Source organism: Ixodes scapularis, unplaced genomic scaffold (genome assembly GCF_016920785.2).
Source record: "Ixodes scapularis isolate PalLabHiFi unplaced genomic scaffold, ASM1692078v2 PGA_scaffold1__304_contigs__length_218370807, whole genome shotgun sequence".
Taxonomy (NCBI): Eukaryota; Metazoa; Arthropoda; class Arachnida; order Ixodida; family Ixodidae; genus Ixodes; species Ixodes scapularis.
The window spans coordinates 61,063,072-61,075,914 of NW_024609846.1; the positions used below are offsets into that span (position 1 = coordinate 61,063,072).

At 44.7% G+C, this 12,843-nt stretch overlaps 1 protein-coding gene across 1 annotated transcript; it reads left to right on the forward strand.

Annotated features, from left to right (window-relative positions):
* The first annotated feature begins 2,514 nt into the window (after positions 1-2,514).
* On the forward strand, positions 2,515-12,222 carry LOC120848430 (monocarboxylate transporter 9-like). The gene is made up of 3 exons (XM_042290197.1): positions 2,515-2,701; positions 10,495-11,337; positions 12,209-12,222. Exons 1-3 carry the CDS (start codon positions 2,515-2,517, stop codon positions 12,220-12,222), a joined length of 1,044 nt encoding a protein of 347 aa, XP_042146131.1.
* Positions 12,223-12,843: the final 621 nt, after the last annotated feature.

The window sequence follows — 12,843 nt, forward strand, 5'->3', positions numbered from 1 at the left end:
AAAGTCGCCCAGTGAACCTTTACCCTCACATCCCGCCTGTCAGGGCCGACGACCAGGCAAAGGCGATTTCTTACCTTCAAGTTTCCTGCGGATAGCAGTTTTTCCTTGGCTTCACCGGTACGCAACTTCACTAACAATACGTGGCCCATCTGGTAGGCTCCAGGTCCTGTTATGTCCTCCCTGACTCCCACCTGGTTGAGGGGTCCGACGAAGTCCTCGACTCGGTATGGTCGACCACGGCTGTCCGCGTGCAGCACGAGACCGGGCTTCGCTTCGTCGCCTGTTGGAAGTACCGGCATAACACAGCATAATCTTTGGGCACACTGCCGTGTACGGCGTCACCACGGCTGACCTCAGCCGTTATTGTTATCGCAGAGGAGCGATCCATCGTGCGTCCGCTCGCTATCGCTGCTCCCGGAAGCCGAATCCTAGGCAAAGCAGACACGCTTGCACAGTTTGGGACAGAGCAGGATTTATGTTTAGCTATTGCGTTCCACTCTTACACCTCATTGACTCGATCATAAAGGTACCTTTAGGTAAGGGACCTTTAATGTCGGCTGTCAATCGGACCCAAGAGCGCTGGCCGATTCACCGATTGCAGAGGGACCCATGTTGGAAGTACCTATATGCTGGCCGTGTGAATGGGGCATTAAAGGCGAAGCCTAAGCGCCCTCCTGTAATCTTTTGTGGACCGCGCCAGGCATGTTTACTGACGCACAGTGGAACGCGTGCAAAGGCCTCTGTGGTGCATCCGCAGCGTTGCGCTTGTTGATCTGGCCAGAGCCACTAAATGAACAACGCGCTTAGAATATCGGCACTCCGTTCCCCAATCTGCTAATGCGCCATCTTGGTGCTTAACGCAGAGCAGACAGAAATCTGTATTGCCACAATTAAAAATTCGTCTTCTTCGCCTTTAGATGCGGTGTTCGGAAGCCCAGGTGATATCGCTTTGCTCTGACGCGAGCTGTCTTAACATTTCTGGGGGACGGAAATTCGTTTCCTGCGATTTCAGATAGGCTTCAGAAGACTTGCCCCCGTGATTTTAAGCAACAAGATGACTGAAGTGTCATTACTCTGAAGCGTCCCTTATTTTGCGGCTCTAGCTTTGACATCTCTGGCACTCGCTCACTGCGGGCATCCAGGCGACAGAGTACACCCAAACATGTGGCGCTTTTTCTCTCTTTCAGGTGTTCCATGCGGCACACGACGGCAAATGTACGTCAAGCTATTCTAGAAAACGTGGCGCCATCTGTATATTAGATTAAGAAACTGCAGCCTGACGTAACTGAGTGGGGAAGGTGTGATGTTTAATACTAAACTTCACGTGTAATATATCGATATGGAAGTTGAGGAAAATGAAATAGCGAAGGATGCTTTGTAATTTCATCTCATAATTTTGATTGGTTAACGTTATTTTGTTTTCATAGCACGAGAAAACAATACTATTTTAAACTATTTTTTTAGTTTACGTAACATGTGCAGATGTTACTTGCTTTTTTAATTCATTATATGCAACTGACTGTTCGCGTAAATTATCGCGGACAATGGGACGTTATATCTCAAAACAACAATTGCTCAATATTAGAGGCTGGTCTATAAACTGAATAACAAGCCAACAATTAAGAATAATCATAGTATTGAGACATTAAAGCATATTTGAAAAACATTCTTTTTTTTTAATTTGACATTATCCTTATGACTGTAGAATATATAGAAAGAAAGATAAAAAAACCGTCAACAAAAACCATAATTGCATGCCCGGAGCGGTTTCGCCTTTAAAGAAGTTATAAAGTAATAATATAATTTTTACGTATAAAGCTGTGACGTCGTACCAGCTCATCAGTCTCGCCTAACTTTGATGCAACATATCGGTTTAGTGGTTTCAAGTCATGTGCTCCGAAAATATTACGTCAATTGTTCCAAAGAGTTGGTAATTTCAATAGCCCATTAATTGTTTAGAAGCTGCCTCGAGATACGTAATATTTTAATTTTCAGTCGAAAAATAACTACCTTGGAATTTGTAGCATTTATTTTCGACAACTTGCTGGAAGCCCAATCATGCGGTTTTGATAAAGTATTGTTTGCACCATCTATAATATCATCCGAATATTCATGAGGGTAACATATGCTAGTGTCGTCAGCGTGACCAATTATTGGTATTTCGAGAACATTACCGTGCAGTGAATAATAAGGCGCTTCCAAAAGTGTATCCAAAGGGTCACTGTCAGCTTTAAGAACGTAGGCCGTGCACCGAGTCCCGAGCATGCTGTTATCAGTCCGCAGCCAATAAGCTTGCGACACCAGCCAATAAAAACGCCGAAGAACAAATCACGGAGCAAGGAGCGTGAACATGTTGAGCCATGTCTCCGCGTCGTGACTTTATGTACCTTCCAAACGACGGATAAAGCCTCGCTCCACTAAGTTCAAAAATACACTGACAGCTGACAAACTGACGCTCTCTTATAGGCTCCAAACATGCCACTTTCAAACATGAGTCAGCAAAAAACCTCCAAAATGAATGACCCAGCGGTTGACGCCTGCTGGCACGTGGTCGTCATCACGGCAGTCGTAACTTTCATCGGCGTATCCCTTGAGCGAGCGATGAACTACCTCTACGTCGCCATCATGGAGGAATTCGGGGTGGACAGGGAAACAGCCTCCTGGCCCATGAGCGTCATGACAAGCCTCGGAGGCGTGATTGGTCAGTTGTGCTCTACACAGGTTATTTATATCTATATCTATATATACACACGTATATATATATAGAATAAAGAGCTACTTCAAAAACTTAACTCCTTTACTTAGACGTCTCGGGTCGAAACGTCTAAGTAAAGGAGTTAAGTTTTTGAAGTGGCTCTTTATTCTATACAAACTCTCGGCAGCCAAGCCCCGGACTTCGTACTATATATATATATACCGGGTGTTTTTTTAAGCTTAACAGATTTGTTTAATAAAAGCCGTGAAAGTTACACTTATCCCGCTTGTGGAGGTGAGTTATACGGCCAGGGGGACATATTATAGGGGGCTAATCGTAACGATCAGTCGACTAATTATTTAAATTCGTTAATTAACGTTTTAATTAATTAAAATAGACATATAGTTCCAATTAGAAACTTGCTCAGCGTCATCGAAAACCACTAAATCTGTAATTTTTAGAAAGACTTTTAGCACGTGAGAAGCGTAGTAGTGCACTAAAGTTACCACTCGTGGAGCAGGTACGAAGCTAGCGGTTGCGATAAGGCGCCCGCGCGATTTTTCCGCCTCTTATCTAGCCCCAGCCTTGTACCTGCTCCACGAGTGGTAACTTTAGTAGAATACTACGCTTCTCACGCGCGGAAAGCCTTTCTGAAAATGACTGATTTAGTGGTTATTGATGACGCTGAGTTTCTAATTGGAACGATATGTCTATTTTCATTAATTAAAAAGTTAATTAACGAATTTGACTTAATTAAACCAGTGATCGTTACAATTAGTCCCTTATAATATGTCCCCCTGGCCGTATAGCTCACCTCCACAACCGGCATAAGTGTAACTTTCACGGCTTTTTTTAAGCAAATCTGTTAAGCTTAAAAGAAAAACACCCTGTATATATATATATATATATATATATATATATATATATATATATATATATATATATATATATACACCAACTCATGTTTACAAACAAACCGGAGCGCCCCTAGCGGACGCCACCGGCGCCGCGCATGCGCGGTGGATGGTGGGCAAGAAGCCCGCCGTCGCCCAGAAACAAACCATTGAATCGCGTTGTTGTCGGCGTCGGTGGGAGTCCCCGTGCTCTTTTTCGCGTTGGAATTGTTGATTCTACGTCCTCCTAACAATGTCTGACTACTTGAGCGGCTTCAGCAAAACTATCGAGGCAAAACTTTGCGTGAATAATGTGACGTGCGGCGATTCATTTCACCTGGACGCCGCAGAATGGGCGCTAAAGCCTGACTCCCACGATGAGATTCTGCTCGCTATTTTCAGTCGCGACGTCGCTCGGGCTGCAAAAGCGTGGACCGTAGCTGAGATGGTGGACGTCGATACTGAAAACCGCAAGTAGAATCGGGCATTACAAGTCGGTGATGGCCACTGGTAACAATGATCAACAACTTCTTGTATCTGTTTACACTTAGCCGACTTACCCCAACCAACCTTCGAAAGTGTTTTGAGGCCTGCACTTAGCTCTTATCGCAATTACCGGGTCAACGTTTGGTTTACGGGCCGCTGTCGTTTGAACGAACTGTCGACAAAAAGCAGCCAAGTTTGAAAGAGCAGACGACAGTTCGAACGCACGCGCAATGGAGTACCGGCAAGAAGCACCGCGTCCCGCGTGAACAAACCATTCGAATGTTACGTTGTCGGCATCTGTGTGAGTCTGCATACTCTTTTTCGTGTTGGAGTTGTCGATTCTACGTCCTCATCGCAATGTCTTACCACTTCAATCGCCTGAGCGAAATTATCAAGGCTCGTTACGCCGCTAAACTTTCCGTAAATAATTTGACTTGCGGCGATTCATTCCCATGAACGCAGCAGAATGGACGCCAAAACCATGATGAGATTCTTGTAGCTATTTTCGGTCGCGACGTCGCTCGTGCTGCAAAAGTGTAAAAGGTAGCGGCGATGATCGACGTCGATACTGAAAATCGGAAGCGGGAACAGACCAAGCGTAACAAGTAGGTGATGGACACCGGTACCAATAATTAACATCTTGTATCTACTGTTTACACCGAGCCTACTTAAGTCTTTTGAGGCCTGCAATTACTTCTTATTGCAATCACCGGGTCAAAGTTTGGTCTACGAGCCGCTTTTGTTTGAACGAGCAGACGACAAAAAGCAGACAACTTTGAAAGAGCAGACGAAAGTTCGAACGATCAGGCGGCCATGTGAATTTGAAGACGCACTTAATCCGTGGGTGGTCCGGACAACTTGGGGGTTTTCTCTCGGTCATGTTGGAACAAAGCAAATACATCTGGCGACCTCAAATTGTGGCCCGCGCACGCAATCGTAGTTCGACAGCGTCTGGTTTGTCCTTTTCACGGCTGCTATCCACGTTCTCGGACGAACGGAGGATGCAAAAACACATGAAAACTGATCTTCAAACCTTCCCAGACTCTCTTGGTAAAGCCCCCATCGCAGCATTTTGACGAGAAGGCAGGTTTTTTGCCTCGTTTCTTCCAAAGGAACACAGGAATGCATGTCTGGCACGGCGACTTCTGCCCACCACCCCAGACCGGAAGTGCGTCCGGCGCGCCACCACCGCGGCGTGACGTAGGAGAGTTGAGTTGGTGTATATATATATATATATATATATATACATACATATATATATATACAGGGTGTTTTTAGACCCTGCTGGTTTTTACTAAAACCAGACTGACGAGCTCAAATTCTAGCTTGCCCAGCTTAAACCAGCTTGATTGCCAGTTAAACCAGTTTAATTACAACATTGACCACTTTGACCAGCTTAATTACCAGCTTGACCAATTCGATTTTCTTGCTGGTTTTTTCAATAGGGTGGTTTTTTTTTTCAATTAGGTTTCCTGTTAGAGTGTGTGAAGATGTGTTATGTAGCATACATTACACGTGACGTCATATGGCACCGTGCCGTCCGCCATTGCTTCGTACCATGCTCTTGCGCCCGTACCTTCTGCAGCACACATTTCGTTGCTGAGGACAACAAATTCGGTTGTACCCTATGTATCCTTCAGAAGGTATGGGCATAGGAGCATGGTACTGAGCAATGGCTAAAGGTATCTGACGTCAATGCAAGCCACGTATAGTTCGTCCACATAGCATTTAGGCGTGATAATCCGGGAAAAAATTATTTCCTTGCTGCCCATCAGTTGGAATGTTTTGGTCGTGATCCAGGTAAAAGCCAAAGCCTTGCGCTACTTGAGTAGAATATTTATACACACATTCGTAGTTAGAGGGGATATAGATAGATTCATACCTTGGTTTCAGTTTTTTTTCTTCTTTTTTTTTTTTTAATACAAGCTGTACAGACTCTCCGAACCCCAACTTATGAACGTAGCAAGGATTTAGTAGGCTTTCTTTGTTCCTCTCGGAGTCACCCAGACCAAAAGATGAGCGTTACGACCGGTCTCCATCGAGCGGACCAAACTCGCTCTCCTTTTAATAGTAAGGTGAGTTCACCGTTCGCCATCGATTGCAAGCGCCATCAAGACAATCAATCAAGAGGAGGAAAATTAGTGTCCATACTGGCACCACCGTCACTGACAAGGTAAGAACGGCAGGGAGCAGCTTCAGTTGTCTCTCCTTTAGCCAGAGCTTCTATATGCCTTCGATAACACTTCGGTAACTCCTACACTCGAGCGCGCGCACGCGGCCAAAGCACGGCAAAAGACATGGAGAGCGTGCTGGAGGTCGGGCGTACGGAAAGACACGCCCTGCGTTTCCCCTCGCTCTCTTCCGTGTCTTTCGCATTACTGGAAAAAAAGTTCTCAAACTTGTAGCCGAAACTGCAGATTTTAATGAGAAGGATATGGTGGAAATAGAAATATCTGAACCACCGAAACTGAACGTGAAATGATAAAAGCTCAGTTATGATTACAAAATTTCAAGAGGCATTAAAAACCATCCCGGAGTCTGTCTGTTAACTTGACTGGCATTGGTGCCAGGCGAAATGTACATTTCCGCCCGTCCGTCCGTCCGTCCGTCCGCCCGATCATCCGTGCGTCCGTCCGTCCGTCCATCCATTCATCCATCCACCCACCCACCCACCCATCCACCCATCCACCCATCCACCCGTCCGTCCGTCCGTCCATCCGTCCGTCTGTATGTCTGTCTGTCTGTCTGTGTCTGTCTGTGTCTGTCTGTGTCTGTCTGTGTCTGCCTCTCTGTCTGTCTATCTGTCTATATATATATATATATATATATATATATATATATATATATATATAATCGCTTCTATTACTGTCGTTTGTTACAAATTAATGTTCACCGCGGGCCTTTGCATATGCAGGCATCTTCGTGGGACTGCTTCAGAAAAGGTATCCGATCACGCACATCACACTGGTGGGAAGCATACTGACGTGGGTTGGCGTACTCACATCGGGTTTTGCTACGAGTACCCAATGGTTGATACTCACCATGGGCGTCATTCATGGTACGTATACTTCGCACCAGGGCCCGTTCGCTCGAAGCTGGCTAACTTTACCCCGTGCAGAAAGCTAACCGCATTTCCCTGCAAGGGGAAAATTTAGGTCACGTGACCAACAGAGTGGAGACGGTGGGGAAGCATAATACTGCCCCTCACAGCGAGCGTCGCTCGCTTTTGAACTATTATGTCGTATACATTCGCTGCACTATCGGGAACGTTTGGCAGTAGTGAGTTGTGCAGGAGGCTTTCGCTTTCCCTTAGCTCACTTAAGTCGCAAAGTATAAGCAATGATCTCGCCCCATTTTTTAGATCGTGTTTCGAGTCTTGCCATTCCTAAGCCTTGAAGGGACGCGGTAATTGTTGACATGTCAACTTCTTTGAAATACTTAAGAGGCAGGAAAACTGGGAGTTGGTATGGGTTCATCTTGAAACAGCGTGAATGTTACACGGATGGGGAAAAGAGTGAACGGTACAAGCGTTGACTAACCACTGAAGGTTTATTCTTGAAAAACCGCGAAAAAACATTCAAAAGCAGACGACTCTCTAATCATGATGGAATGGCGCCTGCGCATCACAGAATTTGGTGATATCAGTTATAAAATTCTATATGAGATCTTATGCAGTTTCAAAATTGTAACTAAAGTAAGTTAAAATATTTATTTAAAAATAAATTCAAGATCTGACAGAAAGTATTTTTGCTTTGCCATGTAGCCATTACAATCCAATAGACGATGTGCATAGACTTCCTGCATATGCTCCCTAGGGAATACAGAAGGCACGAAAGAGAATACACTTACAGGGACAGAGGACAACACACACTCTGTGTTGTCCTCTGCCCCTGCAAGTGTATCCTCTTTTGTATATTCTGTATTTCATCTCCAACGCGCTCACTTCCGCATATACATCTCTACGGGAGCCAGAGTTGCGCGTTCATCCTCTGTGGGTAGCCGTAGCGACATGTTCTTTGCTCCTCCCATGATCGATCTCCGCGAATAGCGGCGCAGCTCGCGCTACCGCGCACGGAAAACAGGAAAGGAGGAGAAGGAAGCAAAAACAGGGGAACTTAGCCGGGGCACATGCAACGTCGGCGAAGCGACCGTATCGGTGGCTTTCCTGCACGGCCCTGGATTGTTTGCTTCGCACGTGATCGATCTCGGTAGAGTGCCTTCATACACACGCGCGCTTTTGCTTGAGTGGTGAAATCTCAGCCATTTTCCCGACTAATCGTTTTTTTTTTTTGTTTTTTTATACATTTTGAAGTGCGCGCAATCTTTGATCGAAACACTACTCTTATGGCGAATTCAATAAGAGGCCACCGCCCTCGAAACGTCCTCTCTTTTTTCTACGTCAGAAGGCGCGACTTCAAGCAGCGGTGGTTGAAGAGGTTGTTTTTTGTATTACGGCTTTCGTAGTAAGAACACATAGGTAAGGAATAATCTTGTCTGAAACAAATAAAGCTTTATTAGGAGTATCATTGATAAACATGTCGTTTTAGAGGGATACTACAACAAAATTTCGGCCCTTTCTTTTTGCTCTATACGTGTTTAAAGGGGCAGTATCACATCGGAAACACCTATACCTTTTAAAAAAAAGCCACGGAAATATATTTTAAAACAAATTAAACGATTACCAAAGAGCACCTGGTAGATATCGCTAACGAATCGTTTGTAATGCTTGTCTAGAAACCTTAATAGGTAGTGTAGTGACGATAACTGTCTCGCCTAGAAGTACACATGCTTTGAACATGACGTCGTCCCGACAGATCTACAGCCAGCACAAGAGAAGAGGAGAAGGAGGAAGTCCCCACTTAACGGGACTCTCTTTGTGTGTCCCAGACGTCGCTATTGTCCCTCTACAAGATTATAGAAGATTAACCCGTTACTCAAAATTCACACAAAAGCAGCTTTGCGTTTAGTTGCGGTGGCCCGATCGCTGGCGTGCTTCGACCGCTTTGGTGGCTGGAACGGCTAGGGCATCCTGACGACTTCAGCTTCGCCGCAGCTTTGCTCATCCCGAGACAAACTACGTCATGATGGCGCCGAATGTGAAGTGCCCTCCAATGACTGCTTTCCGGTCGTTGCCAGAGTGGGCCCTTTATGACGAAAAATGCAGCGATCAGGCTCAGAATACAAACGTACGATTGACATTTACGGATATTGTGAATCATATTTACCCTATCTCTGAACACGACGGGTATATTTCAAAATTCGCACCACCTTCGGTGCCAGAGAGATATATGTCCGCAGAGCTAGCAGACGCACCTAAAGTTAAAAATATACATTTTTTTTCTGTTACTATTCATAAGAGTATGTGCACCACAATATCACTGAGCAATGAGCAATGAAGTAGATAAGTGGAGCAATGAAGTAGATAACGATGCACAATCATCGATGATGCATCGTTATATACTTCATTGCTCCACTAGCTTTCAAAGACGTACGCCGAAATCGTGTTGCCTACGCGGTGTTCGCTGCAGATATGATAACAAAATTATCTGCGGAAGCACCCTCGAGCACCTTAGAAGAATGTTTGCCTCGTGTGTAGACTTTGAACATGTCTAAACACAAATTTTGTACAAGAAAAGGCGACAGGAAGAAACAAGGAAGGGAGAAGGACGCCTCTGACAGTGTTTGCGGACCCTTTTGTAAGATGTGTTATCAGCGGGGCTGCGGCTTTATCACGCCCGATACCTTACAGAAAATTATCTTCTCAAATTAAATTTTGCAGAAGCAATAACGCCTAGTCGTAATTTTTAATCGTGGCAACCCTTATTTTTGTGGTTTACAATGTGCCACAAGACGTGCGGGAGTCCCAAAGGAGCATCCAATGAAAATATGATGCTTAAGCTCTTTATTTTTCTTCCGAGACATGCCTTGAGATAGCTGAAGAACAATGTGACCAGAAACGAACTTACTCGAGCATACCTCCAGTGTCTTAAAGTTTGGTATTTATGGTTGATTTTTACTTTGCTAACTTACTTTTCAAGCGATACTTTTAATTATTACTTGATGTACTCGAATACTTTATGCACTAAACAACCCACCTACTTTCCCGCAGTGCGCGCAATGTATACGGAAGAAGTTTATCGTGCGTCTGTCCCTTAAGTGCTCGACTTCAGGACCTGTTATAGACTCCCCTGCGCAGATACAGTTTAAATTAGGAAACGTTACTTCTGACTAGACATCCGCTAGGTCCTTTCTGTTGATTGCAAAGGGAAAATCAACGCAGAATACAATGAGAACTCCCTGCTGCACACCACATATGTGAACTAAACAGAAAATAAAATAATAATTTAGTTAAATGCAAATACAGATGAGTCAACATTTATTCGCAACACTAACTATATGGTAAACTTTATTTCTTTACAGGTATTGGCTCCGGCATCATAACTGTAGCGACGAAGTACTTTGCAATGATGTACTTCGACAAGCATAGGGGTATCGCCATGGGGATCACGTCATTGGGCAGAACGCTGGCAGGATTCCTCTTTCCGCAATTTCTGCTGTACTTAAAAGATACCTACAATTTCCATTGGAGCTTCTTCATCTTGGGCGCCATCTCGATTAATATCACGCCTCTGACGTACCTGCTCAAAGAACCCCAGTGGTGCAAGCGAGAAAAGCAATGCGGACCCACGGCATCGATTCATACGACCAGTTCCGGGTGCACCACAGAACTCAGCATACACCAGCAAGAACACCAGCGTATAAAGACTCCCGTTCAGAGGTTGCCAGAATACTCTTGGACGTTGTCTTCCATGCTCTGCACTCCGATCTTCTACGTGATCGTCCTGTCATCGGCGGTGACCAGTGCATTCGAAATCCTGTTCATGTCTTCAATGATAGACTTCTGTCAGGACAAGGGACTGACCGAGGACGACGCTGTCTGGCTAGCATCGTACTTCAACCTAACGGACATTCTTGGGCGCCTCTGCATTCCCCTACTTGCCGACAGAAGATTTCTGCGCCGCAGCACTTTACTGATGCTTATTCAACTCCTCATGGCCTCCGTCATGGTGTCTGCGCCTTATGCAACTACCTACTGGTCACTTGCAGCTATCGAAGCTTTTGCTGCGATCCTTGTCAGTTCTGGGACTGTTATGCACGACGTTTTGGCAGTCGACTACTTCGGCTTGGAGAAATTATCAATGGTGTATGGCGTCATCGGAGTGGTGAGGACCCCGCTGCATCTCTGCAATCCTCTCATACTTGGTAAGTCAGCAAAAGTAAATGCACGCTCACTGCGCGACAGAGTTGGCATTAACATATTGACACTTTCGCCATCTTACTCAAACAAGGCATTAGCGGACTCCACATATTACCTGTTAGGTGTGAGCCCTGAATGAACTCTTTCCAACACACTACTAGTTTTAATAACAAGCTTGTTAACTGAAAGAAAAAAAAGATAGGAAAACCCGGAGTTCTCATGATCGCGTTGTATTGCACTATGTGCTCAGTGAAACCCGAAAGCTCAATATACATTGTATTTCTTATCATATAAAAAAAGACGTCAATAATGAAGAGGGAAAGCAATATTTTGGACAATTAGTAATAGCAATGCGAACTGTCACCACCCTTAAGCGACTGAATAACTTAGTTTCTACGATTGTCATCTTTGAAATGTCGATGCCCTGTTGACAGTTCAATAACCCTCAAGTAAACTCTCCCATCACTTATCGAGCTTATGACTATCTAGTTTTGTGTACATCATAAAATGCGCAAGATCTGAAAATAAAAAAAAAATAAAAAACATTGTTTAACAACAAGGGAAGAGGTCCTCGCTTCTCCGAGGGGCCTGAACCCCATCCCCCTTCGAAGCATAAACTCGGTTTGGTTAGATACCTCGCGAAGACTTGTAAAGGAAATAGCAATGACAGTATTATTTTTTGCCATGAAATGAATAGGTGTCCAAGATAATCTTTAAATTGAACCCCTATTTTCCGGCAACCCCGCAAACCACAAGACCGGTTTCTTTTTAATTTGTTGCCACCGTTGATCTTAATTCAAAAGGGGCACCGACGCAAACAATGTCGCTAAAGGTATTAAAGCTCAGCAGTTTATTTTTATTCCTATTTATTTCCAGCCTACCTTGCTTGACCATTGTATAAGCTCCCCCTCCCCCCCCCCCCCCCCCTTTTTCGTAAAACCAGGGTAACTGAGGAGAACGCGATTTTACTATGTTTCATTGGCACATGTGCACCCTTTCTTTGTGTATAGTGATTTTTAATGTTACAAAATTTCATCGAAAAGATTACAAGAGCAGTTGTATACACCGACTATCTTGGGAAAAAATTCACATTTATATCGTTTAGCTTTGATTTTTAGAGTTCCTGGAGTGATTGATCTGACGACAGTCACAAAAAGGGACGCAATCATTTTAAGCACGTCTCCACCTTAAAAATAATGTATATTTCTTGATTTTGACGTTGCGGCCTATTTGACAAAATATGTACATGGCCTGAACGCAGTGGCGTCGAAACAGGGGTAAAGAAGGCACCCCCCCCCCCCCCTCTCAACCCCCCTTTCTCCCAAAAACTTACAACGCCTCTACTTGCACGTGACGCCATCGCACCAAGGTCATTCTGGGTTATTCCAACTTCATCTTGCATAGAAGAACAAATTCGGTAGCGCGAAATATATGCTGCAGAAAGTAGGCGCTCAGCAGCAAGACTACCAGAACGGTAGCTGAGGAGACGTCAGCGCAAGCCGCGCGTCCAC